General features: G+C 41.7%; 1 protein-coding gene across 2 annotated transcripts in view; it reads right to left on the bottom strand.

Annotated features, from left to right (window-relative positions):
- Positions 1-1,410: 1,410 nt before the first annotated feature.
- Positions 1,411-12,155, bottom strand: part of NELL2 (neural EGFL like 2) — a 350,325-nt gene continuing 339,580 nt past the window's right edge. For both annotated transcript variants that reach the window (XM_029058252.2, XM_029058251.2), the window contains exons 18-20: positions 11,819-11,995; positions 10,053-10,277; positions 1,411-2,145 (exon numbers count right to left, since the gene is read on the bottom strand). In XM_029058252.2, the coding sequence (XP_028914085.1) occupies positions 2,095-2,145; positions 10,053-10,277; positions 11,819-11,995 (453 nt within the window). In that variant the 3' untranslated portion in view covers positions 1,411-2,094. The remainder of the gene's footprint in view (positions 2,146-10,052; positions 10,278-11,818; positions 11,996-12,155) is intronic.

Below are 12,155 nucleotides of genomic sequence, written 5' to 3' on the forward strand. Positions count from 1 at the left end.
TGCTGAACTTAAAGAGGTAGTTTTATTGGGGCAAAGGGGGCAGAGTATTATATAATACTGTATGTATTATAGTACTATATGCATAGTACTGTACTCTGTATTTGGAAGCATGTAATAGCATGAGTAGAGACCATCCCTATCCTTGGGTAGCTTAAAATCTAGCATGCAGTATGTCAGTAATAAAAATACTAAACCTTGGGACCAGTAGATTAGCAGAGTAATTAGAGTGTATCATAAACATTCAAAGGAACTGAACACCAAACTTCCCTTTGTATGGATTCTGACTTCTAAATTCCAGGCCCTTGAATCTTGAGAGACTCCCACAATTGGAGAGTGGAAGGCAGAGGAAGAGACTGTGAAAGAAACTGAGAATGAGTGGCCAGAGAAATGGGAAGAACACCAGGAGAGTACACTCTTGGAGAAGCCAAAGTTGGCTAATGTTTTAAGGAGGAGAGGGTGGTCAACACTGTCAAAGGGAGCTAAGAGGTTGAGGAGGATTGGATGGAGTAGAGGCCATCAGATTTGGGAAGAAAAAGAAAATTGGTGACTTTAGGGCGGTTTGGGTGGAATGAATGGGGAGGAAACCAGATTGGAGTTCTCAGAAAGAATTGGAGAAAAAAGGAAGTGGAGGCGACCAGCAGGTGTTGACAAATTGCTCAAGGAGTTTGGAGAGGAATGGAGGAGTGCTATGTGGTGATAACTGGAGGGAGCCATGGGCTCAAGGGAGGGTATTGTCAGAGGGCGATAGGGGATGCATTAGCACGTTTGAAAGCGGTGGGAAGAGACCCATTAGAAAGTCAGTGGTTAAAAATAGTGGTCAGCGAGGAAAGAAAGGAGACGGCAAGAAATTTGCTCAGGTGGAGGGGCTGGATTTTGAAAGGGGACAGGAGATCTCTTGAGATGCTGATGGGAAAGAGGGGACAGGATGAGGGAAGGCCTGGAGAGAAGCAGGGAAATTTTAGGGAGATTATGCCTGATTGTTTTAAGTTTATCAATAAATTACATAGCCAGGTCATCAATCAATCAGTGGTATTTATTAAGCGCTATGTGCATAGCACCATACTGAGTGCTTGGGAGAGTACAATACAACAGAATTAGCAGACATATTCCCTGCCCATAACGAGTTTACAGTCTACAGGAAAAAGTGATGGGGGGCCGGGGAACAGGGGTTTTGAGGAGAGAGTGGACAATAGGTATGGAAATTAGTAAGAATGGAGTAGTATTGTTGCTCAGCAGAGAAGAGGGGACAATTAAAGTCGGTGATATTGATCCTCCAGAAACTGATACCCCAGCAGAATCCCACCCACCGCCCCTTAAAGAATCTAATTTCAAATCAATCTGAATCACCTGTGGAAAAATCTTGAGCCATAACCAACTTGAATGTGGACACTTGAAAAGACACCAGTACCATAAGGTAAAGAGAAATATTTATTTAAATTTTGCACAAGAACGAGCTTATACTGAACAAATTCAACTAAGTCATAATAAGTGCAGTAAAACAAAGAAATAGAGATGATTTTCCCCATCAAAAAACATTAAGTAGCCATGCCTGTGCATTACTTTTTTACAATAACTTGTATCAGATTTCTTTTTCAGAGCATGTACTGTACATATAACACACTGTAGCTCTTATTGATTACTTCCAAATACTTCCTCTATTGTCACTGACGTAGCTTGTTCCATTATTTTGTTCCACCAAATATATCAGTGAAGGCTTTAATTTTAGATAAACCGTTCTGTACCTAGGGAAGCTTTGGTGTTCAAAGATCCATTAGGGTCAGTATCTACTTCTAGCTGTTTCTGAGTCTTGACAACATTGTGCCTTTATACATCGGATCTCATGCACAGTGATGTCAGAAATGAAAAGGCCAGAAGGGAAATCTGGCTTTACCAAAGGTTTTTTTCTTACTGAACTTCCTCAGGCTCACAAATTCCATTTCTACTAGGACAACTGAAAGCACCCTTTGCTTATAACATTGTGGCACTTTAGCCGTAGAAAAACCGATCCAATTTCAGTTTTGACTTTATACAATTTTTGGTCATTGTGAAGGAACATTCTTAACCGAAACCTCCCTGGAGACATAGCTGTTAACTTCACAGTTCCTGAAGGCACTGCGGATCCACTGAGCAACAGACATGACCATTCTAGAGAGGAGAAAACAGGAAGACAGATTTGGAAAAGGAAATTAGTAAATACTAAAATATATGCCAAAATTAATTCAAATATTTATGTGATCATTATATGAAATATGAAACAAGTGAGTGTTTATTGATCAGTGAGAAGAAGATATCAATTTTAAAAGATTATCATGATAGTAATAGTAGTAAGAGCAACAGCATTAATCAAACTCCCATCAGTACAGTACAGTGTTCTAAGTGATTGGAAAGTAAGCACTAATGCAGTGACATATTTCCTGTCCACAAGAAGCTAACACTCCAACAGGGGAAACAAGCAACTAACAATCAGAATGGCCTAGTGGATAGGCTACGACCTAGGCGTCAGAAGGACCTGGGTTCAAATCCTGCTCCACCACATCTCTGCTGTGACCTTGGGCAAGTCATTTAACGTCTCGGTACCTCAGCTACTAACCTGTAAAATGGGCATTAAGTCTGTGAGCCCCATGCAGGACCGGGACCGTGTACAACCTGGTTATCTTTGGTCTACCCCAGTTCTTAACAAATACCATTAAAAAGAAACCAAACAACAACAACAAAAAGCAGTCGCTTACAGTCTAAATAGGAGGGAGAACAGGTTTTGTGGATAAGCCACTTGAGGTTGAGGTCTGGATTTCTGAATTCTCAAAGGATCTGGGGTAAACCACTTTTGCTCTTACTTAGATAGGCTTAACCCACATGCTCAAGCCTTCCACCCACTGCAAGAGCTAAGAGTGCAAATGAGGCACAAAGGGATTGTTTTAAGTGCTTGATACTTGGTGCTTTTTCCTTTTAAAGATTGCTATTTTATTAAAATGATCTGCATATATTTTCAGTTGAACTAAAAAGTTTAATTTTTTTTTTCATTCTGTAAGAATTCGAAAGCATCTAAAAATCAGTGGGGAGAAAATACACTTTGGATTAGTAACAATGCTTTCCAAAAAAACATATATACCTTGACTTATGTTGAAGTCTCCAAAAAAAAATGATGGTCAACCAGTTTTTATGTGTACAAGACAGTCATTTATGTGCCTCTGTATAATCAGTGAACGAATGGCATTTATTGAGTGCTTACTATGTGGAGAATACTGTACTAAGAGCTTGGGACAGTACAGTATAAACATGTTCCCTGTCCACAATGAGCTGTATAGCAAAAATCAATAGAAATAGATAGAATAATAGAAATAATAAATAGAAATATGATCTAAAAGTTATCTAAAGAAAGCCCCACAATTAGTAAGGGTCCTCTGTTATTTGTAATAGCCACTCCTTTCTGAATTTTTGATAGGGCCTTCCAGGAATGCCTCAGGTTACATGAAATAATTAGGAGCAGAAGGCAAGATTCTTTTTACACAAGCCATGGTGGGAATCAGTTCCTTAGAATGATGTCAACATTTTGTTTGGAAAAAGATCCTACTAAAACAATGTCTATCAAAATCATCCAACTTCAAAATAAGGAATCCTGGCAATTTGAAGCTATTAGAATGTGGTTTCTCAGAAACTTGGTCCCACTACTTGGAACAATCATCATCTTGGTCAAAAAAAGTCTGACCGAATGGAGGATGGAGTTTTTGTTGTTGGCAAGTTATCAAACAAAAATAGGAGAAACAATTGAAAAAAGCTCTTAGCTGTAATTTTCTTCTTTCAGAATTCATCTTACATCCTTTAGTGTCACTGTAGAACTTAAATAGTCTAATTTAATGTGACATTACATTTCTGCATCATCAATATTTTAATGATCCCAGCCCTATTATTTGAACAGATGTTAACATTTATTTGATTGCACTTGGAATGGTAATTCAGCACAACACAGCACACAGAATAGAACTCAGAAAACAGTAAGGGAAGCAAAAAATCTTGTTGGCATTCAATTAGGTCTTTAGTTTCTTTAAAAGTTTGAATATTCCATAGGTGTTGAAAGTAGCCTTTATTAAAATGTTGATATGCTTTTGTACAAGAACACTATTAAGACCCCTGGCCTGAAGTTTAAAATTCAGAATCCATATCAAGGAAGGAGTTTGGTGTTTAGTTCCCTTGTATATTTATGATTCTTAAATACACTCTAATCACCCATTTAAACTATTAATCCCAATGTATAGTATTTAATTATTGACATACTGCACAGGGTAGTGATAATCCCTACTAATGCTCATAGACTCTTCCAAGTGCAGAGTATTATATATTACTGTAATATATATAAACATATATATATATTACTGTAATACATATAGTATTATATAGTACTCTGCTCCCTTCACTCCTCAAACCTGCCCTCTCAAAAGTCACCAATCGTCTCCTTCTTCCCAAATCCAACAGCCATCCTAATTTTCCTTGACCTCTCAACTGCCTTCAACACTGTCAACCACTCCCTTCTCCTGGAAACATCCAACTGTGGCTTCACTGACACTGTCCTCTCCTGGTTCTCCTCCTATCTCTCTGGCCACTCATTCTTAGTCTCTTTCACAGGCTTCTCCTCTGCCTCCCACCCTCTAAATGTGGGAGTCCTTCAAGGCTCGGTTCTCGATCCCCTTCTATTCTCCATCTACACCTACTCATTCACTCCCATGCCAACTACCATCTTTATCATGAGGATTCCCAAATTTACCCCTCCACCTATGATCTCTCTCCTTCTCTGTGATCTCACATTTCCTTCTTTCTTCAGGACATCTCCACTTGAATGTCCTACTGACATGTCAAACAGACCACATTTTCCCACCCAAACCCTGTCCTCCCCCAAATGTAGAAAGCATCACCATCCCCATTATCTCACAAACCTGGAACTCTGGTGATTTCCTCGTCTCTTTCATTCGATCCACATAGTGTCAACACTTCCAGTCAGTTCAACTTTCACAACATTGCTAAAGTCTGCCTTTTCCTCTCCATCTAAACCGATGTTATGTTAATCCAAGCACTTAACCTCCTTGCTGACCTTTTCACTCCTACCTCTCCCCATTCCAGTCCATACTACATTCTGCTGCCTGGATCATTTTTCTAGGAAACCACTCAGTCCATGTAACCTGGATCCTCAAGAACCTCCAGTGGTTGCTCATCCACATCAAAACAGAAACTCCGTACCATTGGTTGTAAAGCACATGATCACCTTACCCCTACCTACCTTAACAAACCTCACTGATTTCCTACTACAACCCAAACCTCACACTTCTCTCATCTAATACCAACCTACTCACTGTACCTCAATCTTGTCTGTCTTGCTGCCAACCTCTGATTCATGACTCGCCTCTGGCATGGAATTCCCTTCCTCATCAGATCCCTCAGATGATCATTCTCCCCACTTTCAAAGCCTTATTAAAAGCACATCTCCTCCAAGAGGGCTTCTCCAACTAAGCCCATACTTCCTTTTATCCTATTCCCTTCCCTCCCCCATCATCCGTGCACCTGGATTTGCATCCATTGTTCATTCCACCCTTAGCCCCGCATCACTTATTCACATGTCCATAATTCATTCACTTTTATTAATGTCTGTCTCCCCTTCTAGACTATAAGCTCATTGTGGGCAGGGAACATGTCTACCAATTTTGTTATATTCTCTTATCCCAAGAGCACAATGCTCTGCCCACAGTGAGTGTTCAATAAATACAATTGATTGATTGATAGTAGATGCTCAATAAACCACATTGTTTGAACTGGGATTTTTTTCACCTTCTTTGTCACTCAAAGCCGCGATAAAAAGTGTTTTCTCACTCAGAATGGCAATTAATTCATCAGTGGTATTCACTGAGCACTTACTATGTATAGAGCACTGTACTTAAGGGCTTGAGAGAGTATGGTAGTGTTCTGAGTTCTACACAGCTCACCACTCTTGTAGGAAATGTGGACACAATTCCAGAGGCGAGAAGGAAGGGAACAAATACTAATTATCACAGTATTTATTAAGGATTTGCTATGAACCAATAACTGGACTAAGCACTGGGATAGATCAAGATAACCAGATTGGATACAGTCCCTGGCCTATGTGGTGTTTACAATCTTATAGGTAGGGAGGCAGCTGGAAGGCCTAAATCCTAATTGTGGGATATGTTAAGCCCTTACCATGTGCCAAGCACTGTGATAAGCACTAGGGTAGATAGATAATAATCAAGTTGGACACAGTCCCTCACAGGGGAGGGAGAAGAAATATTGAATCCCCATTTCACAAATGACAAAACTGAGGTACAGTAGTAAAGTGACGTGCCTAAGGTCACATGGCAGGTAAGTGGTAGACCTCGGATTAAAATCCAGGTCTCTGACTCTCAAGCCTTTCCGCTAGCTCCTCTACACTATAAACTTTCTACACTGTAATCTTGTTGTGCAGAGAACATGTGCACCAACTCTGAGAACCAGCAAGGCTCAGTGGAAAGGGCACGGGCTAAGGAGTTGGAGGTCATGGGATCTAATCCCGGCTCCGCCACCTGGCAGCTGTGTGACTTTGGGCAAGTCACTTGACTTCTTAGTGCCTCAGTTACCTCATCTGTAAAATGGGGATTAAGACTGTGAGCCTCATGTGGGACAACCTGATTATCCTGTATCTACCCCAGCGCTTAGAACAGTTCTCAGCACATAGTAAGCACTTAACAAATACCAACATTAATTAACTCTATTAGTATATGAAGTGCTTAGTACAGTGTGCTGCATGCAGTAAGTGCTCATTAAATATGATTGCTTGATTGATAGGCTAAGTCGCTTCATCTTTCTGGTGAGCAGTTTTCTCTGTGGAATGCTGCTGCACATGATTGAACACTCTGGTCCTACCCCGGTCCTCTGGTACCTATCTGCATTCCAGGGCCCAAATTTTTGACTCATCAAAAGGAGAACAATTTAAACTTCTACAGGTGATAATATATATAAATAACAAACCTTTCAGTTCAATTAAGAGTGTGAGCAATTTGGATTTCCCCATTACCTATGAAGAGAAAATGCTTTTTTGGCCTTCAGGGATGAATTACAGGATACACTGTGTAGTTAAATTCACTAGCTCTATGTATATTCCAGTTACAGAGCTCTATAGTACTTAATGTTCGTACCCTTACTCTGCCATTTCCTTTATCTGTAATTTTTTTTGATGTCTGCCTTCCCCCCTAGACTGTAAACTCCCTGTGAGGAGGGAATGTGTCTTCCAACTCTATCATATTATACTCTCCTAAGTGCTTAGTACAACGCTCTGAACAGAGAAAGTAAACAGTGAATATCATTAATTCATAGACTGATATAAAAGAGTGTGACCTTCTGAATCTGGGATTGACACTGATGGCACAGGTGACAAATGATGGAGGTAGTCTGGGTATACCTAAATTGTTGAAAAAAAAAGACCCTTCCATGTGGCAGGTACTTGGCTTTCTTTTCTCCTGCCCCGTTTGCAGCCTACCTCCACTGTCCATGTACAGCTCATTACTATCCTCCTTTCTTCTCTATCAAATCTTTATCTACTGTTTGACTCTACTGTTAGTCAATCAATGGTCTTTATAGAGCACTTGCTGTGTGCAGAGCACTGTACTAAGCACTTTAGGAGAGTACAATCTAATGATATAACAGACTCACTCCCTGCTTATGAGAATTTACAGTCTAGATGGGGAGACAGACTTTAATGTAAATAAAATTAGATATATATACATTAAGTGCTGCGAGGCTGGGTGAGAGGATGAATAATGGGAGCAAGTCAGGGCAATGTGGAAGGGAGTGGGAGAAAATGACATCTTCAGTTATATATACAGGTGTATGTGGAATCGTGTGAAAGTAAATCCTCAAAAAAACAATGCTCAATGCAAATGTTCACTGGCTTGCTTGAAGAAGTAGCAGCAGGTATCGCTATGGTATTGAGAAAAATGTTCCTTACTTCTTTTAACAGTCTAAAAAACTGTCTTGAAATTAGTTTCATTTGAAGGTGGGACAGATGTGTTCACTACAGTGGATCCTAATATTTTCTTTTCCTCGGGAAGAAGCACAATTCATTTACACCTTCTACTAGCTGTCCTGATTGTAAGTGGGAAATAGAATGAAAGAAACACATGGATCCATTTGCAAAAATAAGGAAGGAAATAAAATTACCCAGGCAAAGTAGCCAAGGGTAAAATAACATTAGGATCACTCATCACAAATGAAGCACAGCTGATTTACTTCAGATTCGGCCATCTTGATATATCTCGGGACTTAGCTAGGTTTGTGTCCTGCTGGAGCAGCTGAACCATCTCTCTCAAGCCTTACTTCTCGGAGAGGTTGATGTTAATGGAACTGAACATCACACTGCAACCTCCACAGTAAGTGGAGAAACTGGCTTCCTGCTGTCCAAATAAATACATTACTATTGATAAGCTGCAGATTCACCCCAGGCAGGATGTGAATGAGAAGTAGTGTGGCTTAGTGGAATGCATATGGGCCTGGGAGTCAAAGAACCTGGATTCTAACCCCACCTCTGCTACCTAATAACAATAATTGTAGCGTTTAAGTGCTTACTGTGTGCCAGACACTGTTCTAAGCACTGGGGTATATACAAGATGATCAAGTTGGACACAGTCGCTGTTCCACATGGGGCTCCCATTTAATCCCCAGATGAGGGAACTGAGGCATGGAGAAGTGAATTGACTTGTCCAAGGTCACACAAAAGACAAGTGGAGGAGCCAGAATTAAAGCCCAAGTCCTTCTGAGTCCCAGGCCCATGCTCTATCAATTAGCACGTGCTGCTTCTCTACCTGCCTGCTGGGTGACCCTAGGCAGATCACATTTTTTCCTCTTTGCTTGTTTCCCCACCTGGAAACTAAGGATTTGAATTGTACTTTCAAGTGCTTAGTACAGTGCTTTGCACACAGTAAGCACTCAATAAATATGATTGAATGAATGAATATCTGTTCTCTCTCCTAGTTAGGGCAGGGACCTGTGTCTGACCTAATTATTTGAACCGGTGTCTGTCTCCCCCACTCTACACTGCAAACTTGTGGTGGGTAGGGAATATATCTGTTCATTGTTCTATTGTATTCATTCATTTAATTGTATTTATTGAGCACTTACTGTGTGCAGAGCACTGTACCAAGTGCTTGGAAAGTACAATTCGAAAACAAATAGAGACAATCCCTACCCAACAGTGGGCTCACAGTCTAGAAGAGGGGAGAACAACAAAACAAAACAAATAAACAGGCATCAATAGCATCAATATAAATAAATAAAATTATAGATATATACATATCATTAAAAAAATAAACAGAATAATAAATATGTGCACATATACATAAGTGGTGTGGGGCAGGGGGTAGAGCAGAGGAAGGGAGTAGGGGCAATGAGGAAGGGAGGAGGAGCAGATGAAAAGGGGGACTCAGACTGGGAAGGCCTCCTGGAGGAGGTGAGCTTTCAGTAGGGCTTTGAAGGGGGGAAGTGTGCTAGTTTGGCAGATTTGAGGAGGGAGGGCATTCCAGGCCAGAGGTAGGAAGTGGGCCAGGGGTCAACCATGGGATAGGCAGAAACAAGGCACAGTTTGGAAGTTAGCGGCAGAGGAGCGGAGTGTGCGGGCTGGGCTGTAGAAGGAGAGAAGGGAGGTGAGGTAGGAGGGGGAAAGAGCATGCAGAGCTTTGAAACCAATAGTGAGGGGTTTTTGCTTGATATGAAGATTGCCAGGCAACCAACAGAGATTTTTGAGGAGGGGGGTGACATGCCCAGAGCGTTTATGTAGAAAGATAATCTGGGCAGCAGAGTGAAGTACAGATTGAAGTGGGGAGAGACAGGAGATTAGGAGTTCAGAAAGTTTGGCCAAGTGCTTAGTACAGTGCTTTGCATTCAGTAAACGCTCAATAAATATGATTGAATGAACAGTTGTACCTACCACAGAGCTCAGAGCAGTGCTTGGCACACAGTAAGTGCTTAAACAAGACCACGGTTATTATCATTATTATTACTATCAATAATGTTGTCTTTACCTTGCATTGGCAGAGGGTACACTCAGTGCCATGTTTAATCCAAGAAGACCCAGTGAATCGAACGACATTAGTTTCATCCAGACAAGTCTTGGTGATGTCATTGCGGATGGTATCAGCCTGGCACGGGTCGGTGACACAGCGAGGGCAGCACTCGCTCTCAGCGAGGACACTGAATTCACACTCCATATCTGGGCAAGACAGGGGCCAGCAGTCGACTTCTCCCTGCTAATAAGAAAGCACATTTTCGAGTAAAGAGAATGTAAATAGGCCTATCAATCTGGTTTCTACTCTGCCTCTCCTAGAGTTGTCGCCTGCAGTTTGTTCCAAACTCACATTAGTGGAACAAGGGGAGGAGAGGAGATGTGTTGGAGGAGGAGGGCTAGAGAAGAAGAGGGGAAGGCGACTGGCAGCCAGATGAAGTGATAGAGGGAGGGAGAGGGGAAGAAAGAGGAAAGTGGGTGATGGATAGAGGGGAAGAAAGGAGGAGGAAGATGGCAGAAGGGTTAAGAGGAGACAGGAAAGGGGTTGGGAAGGAGGGGAAGAAGGAGTGAAAGGAGAAAGTGGGGGAATAAGAGGGAAAGGGAGGAAAGGAAGAGAAGACACAGAGAGGGAGGAGAAAAAATGGTAAAAGGGAAGAGGAAGGGGTAGAGGGGCAGAGACAGAGGAGGAAGGTGGGGTCCAAAGGGGAAGTCTACTCACCTTGAGCTGGTCTATCTGAAACCTAGAACTTGCATTCTATTTTCTACCCTGGAACGGTATAACCTGTGGGAGTTTGCAATTCTGTTTTTCTATGTGAACAACTTCCTTTCTCTTTTCCATTCATTCTAGCTTCTCATTTGGCCCTCTCTGAATAAGGAAAGATGGTCATTCAGAAGAACACCAAATTTTGTGCAAAGGATGGACTGAGGGAACCAAGTATAGCATTTCAACCAGGGTTAATTTATGACTTTTTCCAAGAAGCGCTGAAAAGAAATCTAGGAATTGATCTCTACTGTCCTCCTTAGGAAAGCAAATGCTCTTTTTATGTAGTTTCTACTTTTTCCCATTATTCTTGCACTTTCAAAGCTCTTGGAGCTTGAGATGAAAGGAGTTTTCAGGTACCGTAACTGGCCTTGGTTTTTCAAATTGATTTTCCAATTGAAAGTGAAAAAAAACCTAAAAAGAAATGGTCTAATACAACACCACCATAATGGAAAGAAAGCTATCTCTGATTTTATGAGTGGAAAATATCTGCTAGTTCCAACTAGGCAACAATTTTCCTTGGCTCTTAACAAAAATGACACTGAACAAATCTAATCTTATGAAATAAGATCAGGGAGGACACTTACTCCAATCCTGGCTTTGAATCTTAGTAGGAAGTGACTTCCTAATAGGGAAAATTGAAACTAGCCAAGAACATTGCCTAGCAACCTTTAAAGCAAGTTTGACCTACCAGCTGCCAAAGGTCTCTGAACCGGCATTAGAAGTACAGCCTTAGGATGCAGCGGATACAGATCGGGTCTGGAACAGTCCTAAAGTACCTCTGGGAGCTCCTTCGGCTAAGATGTGGGGCCAAGAAACCCTAATAAAAAGGCAGAGCATCCCTAAAACATACTGTGAACAGGGACCAATATTCCCACCCACAAAACAATCTCATCATTTGCACTGCCTCCACCCTGTCTGTATTTATTCAAGACAAACGCTCTGGGTTTTTGTGGGTAGGAGAGGAGTTCCTGAGCTCCTTGGATTCCCAGCCCTTCCACTTGCAGTTGCCTAGTGAAACGTACCAAGCACCGGCACTGTTGGCAGTTCTGCACCCAGGTGTCTCCGCTGTTGTACACGAGCTCCCCATTCTGATGGAGACACTGGCTACTCAGCCTCGGATCACACTCGGGACAGCAAAACAGGTCGACCGTGGGATTCTCGCAGTCGCAGACCATCCGCCGACACATCACAAATCCATTCTGTGATCAGAAACAGAGACGGCCGGGTTAGCGGAACTCTCCCTGATTGAATGAATTAATTCAATTAAATGAGAAGCAGCGTGGCCTACGGGAAAGAGTACAGGCCTGGGAGTCAGAGGACCTGGATTCTATTCCTCGCTCTTCTCCTTGTCTGCTGTGT

The sequence above is a fragment of the Ornithorhynchus anatinus genome, chromosome 2, assembly GCF_004115215.2.
Source record: "Ornithorhynchus anatinus isolate Pmale09 chromosome 2, mOrnAna1.pri.v4, whole genome shotgun sequence".
Lineage (NCBI taxonomy): Eukaryota > Metazoa > Chordata > Mammalia > Monotremata > Ornithorhynchidae > Ornithorhynchus > Ornithorhynchus anatinus.